General features: G+C 35.7%; 1 protein-coding gene across 1 annotated transcript in view; it reads left to right on the forward strand.

Annotated features, from left to right (window-relative positions):
* The window catches only part of LOC106463539 (thyroid receptor-interacting protein 11-like), a 101,105-nt gene that overhangs the window by 37,610 nt on the left and 51,448 nt on the right, over positions 1 to 12,047 (forward strand). Inside the window, exon 5 of the mRNA XM_013923584.2 lies at positions 10,248 to 10,369. Within this exon, the coding sequence (XP_013779038.1) occupies positions 10,248 to 10,369 (122 nt within the window). The remainder of the gene's footprint in view (positions 1 to 10,247; positions 10,370 to 12,047) is intronic.

Below are 12,047 nucleotides of genomic sequence, written 5' to 3' on the forward strand. Positions count from 1 at the left end.
CTTGGAGGCCGTAGCCATACGTGTTTCCTTTGGTTGTGCCATCACTGTTTGTTCTCTCTACCTGTCTCCTGGGGAGACTTATGATCAATCAGACCTTGATGCTCTCATTGACCAGTTGCCATCACCCTTTTTACTTCTGGGAGACTTTAATGGACACAACCCCCTCTGGGGTGGTGCTGATATTGATGGGAGGGGTCGTTCCATAGAGCGTATGCTCTCAGATCACAACCTTTCTCTCTTCAATACTAGAACATATACTTATGTTCATGCACCTAGTCAGTCTTTTACTGCCATTGATCTCTCTATTTGCTCCCCTTCACTTTTCACTTGCTTTTCTTGGATGGTCGACAGTGACCCATGGAGCAGTGATCATTTGCCTATCATTATGAGGGAGGTTGGTCATTGTCATTGCTACCTGACCCAAGTGCCACAGTGGAAGTTGGACAAGGCTGACTGGCCGTCATTCACCTCTCCCTCTCTGAATTTGATCCTGCCTTTGTCTGTCTGCCATCAATAGACAATTGTGTGGTTGCAGTGACTGACTGTATTGTCCAGGCAGCTGCTTATTTTATTCCTAAGACCTCGACACGTTTTCCACGGTATCCTCGTCCATGAAGGCACGGAAGGCTCAAAAACAGGCCTGGGATACCTTCCGACAGTATCCCTCTCTTTCTAACCGCATTGTTTATCACACGGGCCCGTGCCCATGTTCGGCAGGTTTGACGTCAAAGCCAAAAGGAGTCTTAGATTAAGTTCACTACTAGCATCTCTTCTACCACCAGTTCCAAAACTGTATGGGACAAGATTCGGAAAGTCACTGGGAGGTATGCATCCCATCCCCTTTCCATCTTGCTCTCCAATGGCCAGGAAGTTGCTAATGTCCAGAGCATTGCTGATGCTCTCGGCCACAGCTTTTCTCGTGCTTCTAGCACTTCTGTTTCTTCCCCTGCCTTCTTGGCCATCAAGTTTCAGGCCGATTGTCTCTATGATTATAATCGCCCCTTTACACTGGTGGAAATCAAACTTGCTCTTCATCGGTCTGGTAATACATTGGTCAGACCTGATGATGTTCATTATGAGATGTTGCACCATCTCTCTCCTGCCTCTCTTGCTATTCTTCTGTTCAGTTTTAACCGGATCTAGCAGGAGCATGTTTTTTCTGATGCTTGGTGCCAGGCTATTGTCCTCCCTTTCTCTAAACCTGGGAAGGATCCCAAGATTCATTCTAATTATCAACCCATCGCTTTGACTAGTTGTCTTTGTAAGGTCCTAGAGAGGATGGTTAATGCTCGTCTTGTTTTGTTCCTGGAATCGACCATGCTCCTCTTGCCCACCCAGTGTGGGTTCCGTCAACAGTGCTCCACCATGGACCATCTGATTCGACTTGAAACGTTAATCAGGGAAGCCTTTCTCAAGAGAGAACACCTTGTTTCTGTGTTCTTCAATCTCGAGAAGTCTTATGACACTACGTGGAGGTATGGAATTTTGCAGGACCTCCACTCCTATGGGTTGCATGGCCATTTACCCATTTTTATTCAAAACTTTTTACTGAACAGGCAATCCCAAGTCCATGTGGGTTCAACTCTTTCTCATTCCTTTCCACAGGAACTTGGAGTTCCTCAGGGCTGTGTCTTGAGTGTCACACTTTTTAGTGTTAAAATTAATGCCATCACTAATAATCTTCATTTGACTGTTGCAAATGGGCTCTATGTCGACAACTACCACATCTCGTGTCAGTCGTTGAACATGAGGTTTATTGGGTGGCAGCTTCAGACTGCCCTCAATTGGTTGTTGACATGGACCACTGCAAACTGTTTTAAATTTTCTTTTTCCAAAACCGTTTGCATGCATTTTTGCCATCAACAAGGCCTCCACCCCATCCTCAAGCTCCATCTTGGTGATATGCTTATTTGTGTGGTCCCTGAGGCAAAGATCTTGTGGTATATTTTTGACCGTAAGCTTAGCTTCATTCCACACATCAAGCAGCTACGTGTCAAGTGTGCAAGGGTTCTGAACATCCTCCGTGTCCTCTCTTCCAGCTCTTGTGGAATGGATTGATGTTCTATGCTCAGGATCTATCGTGTCCTGATTCAATCCAAACTGGACTATGGATCTTTGGTCTATGGTTCTGCCAGGACCTTGGCCTTGAAGATGCTGGACCCCATTCACTATCTGGGGCTTCAGCTATGCACTGGAACTTTTTGCACTTCTCCAGTCCAGAGTTTGTACACTGAGTCCCATGAACATCCTCTTCACCTCTGTCATTTGCAACTTTCTTTACAATATGCTACCAAGCTTCGATCCATACCACGGCATCCCACCTGGGATTGTGTTTTTCTTCCTCGGTGGGCAATGCTCTTTCAGAACAGTTGGTCCGCTATTCCTCCCTTTGACCTTCGTATCCGGGCACAACTGGCTGAATTGGGTCTGGCTTTGGATGAAATTGCTGTCCCCAATAATCAGCCCATTCCACCATGGCTTATTACCATCCCTTCCTGTGAGCTTTCCTTGAGTCATCTGAGGAAGACAGATACTCCCGATTGGAAGTACTATCTTCTTTTTGGTTTCAAGGCATTCTTCTCTTCCTATTTACACGGATGGTTTGAAATCAGGTGACTCTGTAGGTTCTGCCATGGTGTGCTGTGGCTCGGTAGTTACTCACAGGATCCCTTTACAGTTTCTGTGTTCACTGCCGAGTTGTATGCTATTTCTCTTGCCCTGGATCATGTAGAAGCTATGCAGTACAGTAATTGTCCTATTTACACTGATTCTCTTAGCTCTCTACTGGCCCTGAAATCGCTTAACGTTAGTTCTCACCCTGTTCTCGTCGATATTCAACAATGACTGGCCCAATTTTCTCTTTCTTCTGCTTCCATCTAGTTTTTCTGGATACCTGGCCAAGTTGGTATTAACGGGAACGAGCTCGCTGACACTGCAGCTAAGTCCGTCTGCTCTGGTGCCATCACGGCCGTGCCTATCCCATATATCGACTATGGTCCTGTCTTCAAGGCATGGCTGCATGCCAGTTGGCAGTCGGCTTGGGGTGAGCAACGTCATAACAAGCTTCTCCAGATCAAACCTTCTGTTGGTCTTTGGCCGTCTTGCTTCCGTAAGTATTGGAAGGAGGAAGTTGTCCTGGCAAGGCTATGCATTGGTCACAGTTTTTTAACCCATCATTTTCTTTTATCTGGTATTGACCCACCAATGTGTAGCCATTGTGACACTCAAGTCACAATAGCTCAGATTTTTCTGTCGTTCCATTGTTCCGACCCTAAGTGGCGGCACCATTTTAGACACGTGTTTTCTAAGAGTTTACTTGTGATGTTGGATAGTGTCATTGGTAATGGTGTCACTGTCCAACTAGATTGTATTTTTAATTTTTTATGCACTATAGGGCTTTTTAATTGTATATAAATCTTTTATCGACATATTTTTGTGTTAACTCGCTGTATTTTTACATTTTACTCTAATTTACTTTCACTGTTTTTACCAGTTGTTAGGCACAGATAGCCTCATTGCTTTGCACCATAAAGCACCATACAACCAACCAAAGAAAAGTGTGAAAATGTTAGGTGAAACAATAAATTTTTCCACTATTGTAATATTCATTAAGCATTAACTCATCAGAATATTTTGCAGTTGCAAACATTACCAACTGTTATTTAATCATTATTATATTTAGTGACCATAATTTTAAAAATCTCATGTTTACAAGTATTGCAGTTGAACAAAACCATATTAAACAAAGAACCAGACATCAACAAAGTGTCTTTATTAAGCCTTTAGCAATCTCCAGTTATGTGACTTCTTTGTTTCATACTGCATATATATTCTTGTGTCTTGGTAAATTACAAGTACCTGATGATGACAAAACCTTCTATAAACATACATTTGTTAAAGTTCTAATAAAGTTTTATTACCCATTCAACCCATTTGTAAACAGCATGAGCTTACTGTATCTCAAGTTATCTGATGTCTTTTCTCTGAAGAAAATTTCTAACTTTAAAATATAAATAATTTAACACACAAATACTTTTACAATTCATAAACAGAAAAAAATTAAAGGAATATTTATAAAAACTCCAGAAAATATCTTAAAAACCACTGTATTTATTATACTAATACATGATAGTCTAATTCTTGCTGTATCCAATTGTATTTAAAAAACTTTCATTATAGCTGTTTTCAAAGCAGTATTTTAATAATAAATTATTAATAAACCCACTTGATGTGGCACCATAGTAAGGTTTCAACCAAGGCCTGTACAAAAACTATAGAATATGCTTGAAAATCAAGAAATAGATACCAGACACACAATAGGTGATAGATTCTTAGTAAGGATAAAGTTCCTTTTTGGGATATGTGAAAAATTATAAAATAAATAGACAAGTTGGTTGTTTTGTTTACTGGCAACACTATCTGCAGATGTACAAAATGAGAGTATGAACTTTTTGTATTTTTCTTTATGAATTACATTAAATTAATGTTGGAAAATGACAAAATATTGATTCTAAAATAAAGTTAAAATTGTTGAAATATAATTAGAATTGACATATAAGATTGACTTTAAGATTTGTGTCTGAAAAAGTTTTATGAAGTGGTGAAAAATATGAAAAGCAGAGAAAACCCTGTCTTCAAATTTCAGGCATAGTAATTTAGTTAATTTCCTTTTTCTTAAATCCTAAACTTTGTACATGAAAATGTATCATACATGTAATGTAACTGTATTGTTTAACATTCAGAAACAATAAAAGATTTATTCACTTATCAGTCACCTGTTTCTACAGTACTGTGTACACTTTACAGACTTAATTATGGAGTTTTTAAGTCTTGTTTAAATTACCATTTAATAACCTAAATCAATTTAGATATGTGAATAATATTCTGACATTGTGTCAAAGTTTTTTCGGTGCTGTACAATAGACCAATTATTTGATAATGACATTACAGGTTTCTTTTCTTTATGTTACTAAATGGTGAGTTAAAAATTACTCCCAAAACTCCATATATGTTATATACACATCACTATTATGAGTGGCTTCACTGTATTTTTTTTTGGTTTGCTGACCCAAGCTGTGCTAATGGCCTTGAATAACTGTAACTGTTGTCCAATAGCAGAGGGTGCAGCAAATCAAAGAATGCATAAGACCTGTGCTTCACATATTATATTCTCAAGTTTACCATTGGTGAAAAGAAATCTGTAATACTATAATTTTTCAAACTTGTTATATCAAACAAATCACTATTGTTTTACATGTTTATAAGCTTGTTTGCAGTAACACTGTTAATAGTTTAGAGTTTAAATGTTAGCCAAGTGACAAACATTTTGAATTTTGCTTAATCTATTAAATGTTAATAACATGTAAGACGGATCTTAAGAAACTGAGGGCTACTCATAGATTCTTTCATTGTTTATTTCCTACTTTTGTCACGTAACATTAATGGCAGATATACCCCAGCTGTATTATTGTACTACAGCATTATATCTGTAGACTCAAGCTGTGTTGGATTGCTGTAGACTTCAAAAAAGCTGTTTTGATAATTATAGCCTAACCAAATAAAAACATTAACATTTAATTTTTGTTTTTGGTACCATATGCTATTGTAAGGATGTCTGACTGTTTTTATTAATTTCTCAAGGAAATGGAGGAGGTTCAGACCTACTCATAGAACATTAAATCATAGTTATGAATTTCTGAAAAAAAAAAATGGTGAGGGAAGTTTAGTCCCCTCTCCTAGATCCATGCTTGCTTATACAACATTTAAAGAGTACAATTATTAATTCATGAAAAAAATAGAGGAGGTACAGACCCCTAGACCCCTCCCCTATATAACATTAAATAATACAGTTACACAAATAGAAATGTAACACAGCATAAAAAATGATAATAATAACAATAAATTTACACTTTATTTAACACTTAAATAACCAGAGAATTGTGGATAGGTGCTACCAACCATTTGCCTTCTCTGCAAACCTTGATAGGGTTAATTGGTTGAGGAAGGCCCATAAGGAGAAGAAAACTCTAGCATCTCAACCTCTTAAAAAGCTACTGTTTCCATCGCAACCAAAATTATCCAGTCTAGCGTTATACCAAAGATCTCTACCAACATGGTTCTAACCAGCATCAGCTTCTGCACCATGATTTGGTCCAACATTTTCTGACTGAGGCAGTGAAGTTTGTTTAAACCTGTGTCCTAAAGCAGCTAGAAGGGACCACTGGAAAGACTATATCAATAAGGAGGAGCAGTACCTTGCATTGGAGAATCACTGGTTATAGCTTGAAAATTCTAAACTGAAGAGTGATCTTTAAAATTCCCAAGAGGTTCTCCATATTATTTTCATTGAGAAAAGGAAGTCTGTGGAGGCTTTTGAGAGACTTCTGTTGACTCCCTGAAGACACAGTGTTGTGTAAATAATGTCTGTATTATGTTTGCATCTCCACATTTTTTTCTTTTAGCTTATATTGTAATAAATTTTTATTTTGTTCAGTTATAGTTTTGTTTTCATTTATTCTGTATATAGTTTTGTTTCTATTTTAGTTTCTGTTCTGTACTTTAATTGTGCTTTGTTTGTGAGTTGTTGTTCTTTTCAATTATGTGATGCTTTGATTTTGTACTTTTGTAACTATTGTGCTTTTTTTTGTTTTGTTTGCCTTGAAGTGAAACGTGTAACTTGCTGGTTTTGATTTTATATTATATGAAACATTAAAACTGACTTTCTTTGTATGATGTATTTTAAACTTAAATTCAAAACAAGTAGACTTACCTTTTGTTGAGTAGGATTTGCTCTATCAATATTATGTGTTTAAAGTTTTGAATGTTTTGACACAGTGTAGTACTTGCCTGTAGTTCTCCATTGTTTTCCTTCCATGTGACTTGTTTGTACATGCATCAGGGGATTACTTAAGCATAACCTTCTAGCCCAAATCCAAATTTTATTATTGACAGTCATGCTGTTCTTGCCATTATCATTGTTTTTCTTCTAATTTGGAAGATTCTGCTCCTTTACTTGAGGCTTTACTTCCACATTTGACTACTGGTTTATACAAGGTTATCTTATGGCTGCTTTATTGGACTTAGTTGATCAATATATTTTGACAATATATGCTGAGTTATTTGTGATTACTTTTGTGGGATTTCCCATTCAGTTTGATGCCTATGTCATGGAACATTGTCCTTACATGCATGTTGGTAAACAAGCCCAGTCTTTTGCTTAGGTCTTTCTGCCATCTGTTTCTAAGAGCAGGACTTATTAACTGATTTTATTCGGCTGACTTGATTCAGCTTATCTCTCAAGTAAGTGCTAATTTAAATACTTATCCTATTTCTGTAATACTTCTCTCCCCATATCCTATTCCCCTTTTCTTTAAAAGGATCCAGTTTTTTCCAGAACAAGAAGCTTCAGACCTACTTCTCAAGTATGTACTGGAGACATCCCCATTCACCACTCATGTAAGTGATTTCTCAGGTTTTGTCATTAGGAGTTGGTTTGCCAATTTTTAATCCTTCCATTTGATCTAGCCCCAGCTTCAGCCATGTTTAATCAAATGGTCAGTACATTTACGGGTCTTCTGCACTACCTCAGCATAGATTTCATTTTTTTCCTTGGATGAATGGCTCATACTAGCTTTTTCACAGTTAAAGGCAAACCCACAGCTACATCAGGCAACATCTCTCAAGGGATCATCCTAAATTTGAAATCCCAGCTGATTCCTACTCTGGTTTAATAGGAATATTTGATTAATGCTGTTCTGGATACTCTTCAGCTTCTCCTTTAGCTCTTTGCGCTTTAGATTTAAGAGTATGCAGACTTATGTTTATCATACCCATATAGCAAAAGAGGACTATGGCTTCTTCATTTTATGTTGTTCCTTTGGGGTAACCCCATATGCACTCTCTTCTATGGGATGTGGTGTCTCAATGGGAAATGAGCTATGACCCTTTATCCTGACATATATCCCCCTTATTACACATTGTTGCTACCCCTCAGTTTTGGCTGGGAATTGATCACTGTGGAGTTTCCTTTTCTTCCTTTGCCAATAGATTTTCATCTCTTCACAGAAATGTTTTTTTCAGGTTGGAACACAGTTGTAGGATATCCTCTTTTTCTGGCACATGCATCTCATTTGAGGTAGTATTTTATATCTGCCTTCTCAAACCCTGGGCTGTCCATCAAGTGTATAGTCTAGTGTTACCCACTTTCTACTTCAAATCAGTTACTGCACACAGACAATTCCACAGTAGTGTCTTCTATCAGTTGTTAGGGAGCACTTGTTCTTAAAGTCTTTGTCAAGTGCTTTGTTACTTTGTCTTCTTTCTCACAGGTTCATCTTGGTGCTTGTCATGTGTGTTGAGTTTACGTAATGAACATTGTTGGTGTACTTTGGTGACAGATTCTAGATCTTTGAATTTTTCAAACTATATGGACTCTTTGCCCATCTGTTTTCTGTTGGTTGTACAATCATCTTGGACATCCTATGATCAATGCATTTACCACCTAAGACAATAGTCTTATTACTATTTTTTGGCCCTGTTCCAGATTCTTCTACTCTGCCCATTGAGGTTTTGATTCAGAATTGAAATTCATTTTATTTCTAAAAATATAAAATTTATTATGCATCAAGTTTTTGTTATATTATGATTTCATTTAGTTTTCTATGTGATTCTTTTAATTATGATTTTTGAGTAATCCTCTTTTCAGTTTACTGTTAATTACTCATCTCATGTAATTACTTTTAAGTCTACGTTATTGTGTTCACTTCTGTTTTTAGTTCTCTTTATTTTGCGATCTTATTTGATTCCTCATATGGATTTATTTACCTTGTAAGCATCTAACTTGCATATACTTAGATTTTTTTACACATTTGACTTTTAAGTTCTTAGGTTTATTTGATTTTGCTCAGTTCATTTTAATGCATTCAATTTATATGGTTAACCTGACTGTGTTTGCCTGTGTGTTTAACTAAGTTATAGTGAACATACAAGTATCATGGCATTGTGCATGTGGTCTAAGGAGGTGATTATAGGAAGTTATAACCACTTTTGTTAACTTTATAATTTGTTATTTTAACATTTCATGTTTGAGCCTAGTGAAGCTCTGAGATAAGAGAGGTGTGTATGGTGGTAGCAAGAATGGCTAATTTCATATTTTTTTAACTTAATAAAGAGTATATCTTTACTTAGGCGTATTCTAGTAAATGTTTCTGAATTTTTATGCAGGCTTATTACATAAACTTAGGAAGCTTCCTTATAAACAGTATGTAAAATGTTCATAAAGTTGCCCTAATTCTGCTTTACATATCATAGTATTATAGCTTAATAAAGGCTTGTACTAACTTGACCCTGTTTCTGTGTCATTCCCTCCTGGAGTAAGGTTGTTCTTATTTCAGGAAGTAGTACAGAGATTTGTACAAGTTAAAATGAGTTGGAGTTTATATCCCTTGAATGTATATAACTAGTGTAGTTGTTAATCAATAGTTGAGGGGTACCACACTAAGATTTTTGGTTGACATGAAAGTGTGGTATCATTATCATTATGATTGTTATTCTTGATTTCAAGCCATGGTTCCTCCAGCTCCAGCAACAACCAAGTTTCCAATATTCTTAGAATATTGAAGCTGACCAGCATTCAAAATGACTGCAGTGTTATTTTGATGAAAAATATTTTGTTTTATTCATTCACTTCTGCAAGATGTCTCAAATGTTGGCCTCCATAGGTTATATATCTATACACATTTACAGAATATGGTTAAAATATTCACCCTCAACTCAATACATGGTTAAAGATGTTCACTCCATTTCACCTCCACATACTGATGAATTCTCTGTAGTGTTGGATATTTTTGCATCAGTGTACATGAATCATGAATACCACACATATGTTGTGCATAAGTTCTATGGGATGATAAGTTTATGCTAGTCCCAAGCTGTTAACCATTGAAATAACAATAAAAATGTTAGTGAAATCTGAGCTATCATATTGCTTTATTATGTACTGTAGCCTTCTCTCTAAACAAATAACTTTTTGTACATGAATAAAATATTGAAAGTAACTTATTTAAGTACTGTCTCTGAAATAAAAGTTTCAACTATCTATTATATTTCATTGATAACTGTACAAAGTACTTAGTTTTTAGTAGCAAATCAGCTTTTTAATTGTGGTTCAAGAGTCATCTTGTATATTAAAAAAATTAATTAGTCATACTAAGGAAAATGTGTATTTAGTTAGTTTTTTCTTTCTAAAGATTGAAGAAATGTATACCAAGGAGGCTTTGAATGCAGAAGAAAGAGAAAAGAGCTTAAGGCAACGATTAGTGCATGCAGAGGAAAAAGTTCGAGAATCATCAACTGCTGCATCCAGTGCTAGGTTAGATACATGAAAGTTATTTCTTAGGTTTTAGATGATACATTATTTTTCCTTATTTCCTTTTCATCTTGTAGTTGGTGTATGGACTATTTAATAATGTGACTTTCCAGCACAACTGTAGGTGTGTGTGGTTTTTTCTCAAATGAAGGCTCTCAGATTTTGTTAAGGTCATATTTTAGGTGATTGCTTTGTTTGAGAAAATATGAGTTGTTATTCACTTTTGTGAGAGATAAATGTTGAAACAATTTAACTCGTACATTAACAAAATCCTAAGCACTATATACTGTATTTTACAATATAATTAACTATTTGTCCGTTGTGGATGCTTAACTAGTATTAGACTTAGTACTTTTTTTATGATATTTTTGAATATTGTTTTGGTTGTAGTGATATGTTTTCAGACTACTTGTGCATATTGTCTGGCCTTGTTTCCAGCTATAAACTGTACAAGATGAGGAATATTGCTTACATCGTAGTAAAAATTTAAGAAAAAGCTGAATTTAAGTACATTTGAATTCAAGTTCAACTGGAGTGAAGTTTAAAATTAATGAACTACAGTGAGATTAGCACTGTATAAAATGAAACAAAAAACAACCAAGCACAAAAATTGATTAACATAAATTAAAGCATGGGTGAAAAGTAACACATCATAACACAACTGTACCAAATCAAGAAGTATAAAGGGAGCTATCTGCGACAAGAGAGGGTGTCGTGCTCCTATTGGTGGAGGGTTTTCACATGCTTCTTTGCATGCAGCTGAACCATGTAGAAATGTGGGGGTAGGTGGGAGTTTTAAGGCTAGTAGTGAGCAAAAAGAAATGTGCATATAGAGAGTACCACTGAATAACAAAAGCTATTATGTGAGGAAGTAAGTAACTATCAGAAATATATTTTCAGTAGAGCAAAATATTAACTTCAGTGTTTTATTGCAGTTCTTTAGATTGTCACCTAGTGCTCAACTCAAGGACAATTGAACTCCCATTATCCTATAACTAATTTTTAAGGGTGCCACTTCAAAACTAACTAATAAATCATCTTGTATATTTAGATTTCATCTAGTATCTCTCTGAAATGAAACATTTCATTAATATCTTCTTTTTTTTTTTTGCCTGACAAGAGTGAGGGAATTGCCTTGCGTGTCTATTGATTATTCATTGAAACACATTTGGACAAAATGACACTCCTACATTGTAAGTTCTGGGGAGATCATAAATTTATAAAGCTGTTCTATGATTGGTTTAACATACTGCCTTGAAAGTTAGCCCTTTCATTTTTGTTTCTGTTCACAAATAGTCTTGTTATTTTGATTTGTCAACAGGTAAAATGGAAATTTTTGCTCTGTTGAAGATTCTTGATATATTTCACTTCTGCAAAGTTAAGTTTTTTTCAGGATTTTTTTGGTCTCTCTAATACCACAGATCTCAAGTTTAATAATTCAGGTATCTTAGGAGCTACTCTTTGCTAAGTACTAATATTATCATCAGATGGTAAATAAAATGAAAGTAGTGGAAATATCAAGAGCTTCAGATAAAATTTTCATTTAAGTATTTTAGTGTGTTTTTTGTAACTTAACTATCATTTTTATTTTAAAATTTACTGAATTTTTTCTGTGGTGAGACACAAAATTTATGGAGAATTCTCATCTTTCAGTCTGTAAATTATTTTGGGAAATATATTT

This window comes from Limulus polyphemus, unplaced genomic scaffold, assembly GCF_000517525.1.
Source record: "Limulus polyphemus unplaced genomic scaffold, Limulus_polyphemus-2.1.2 Scaffold1433, whole genome shotgun sequence".
Classification (NCBI taxonomy): Eukaryota; Metazoa; Arthropoda; class Merostomata; order Xiphosura; family Limulidae; genus Limulus; species Limulus polyphemus.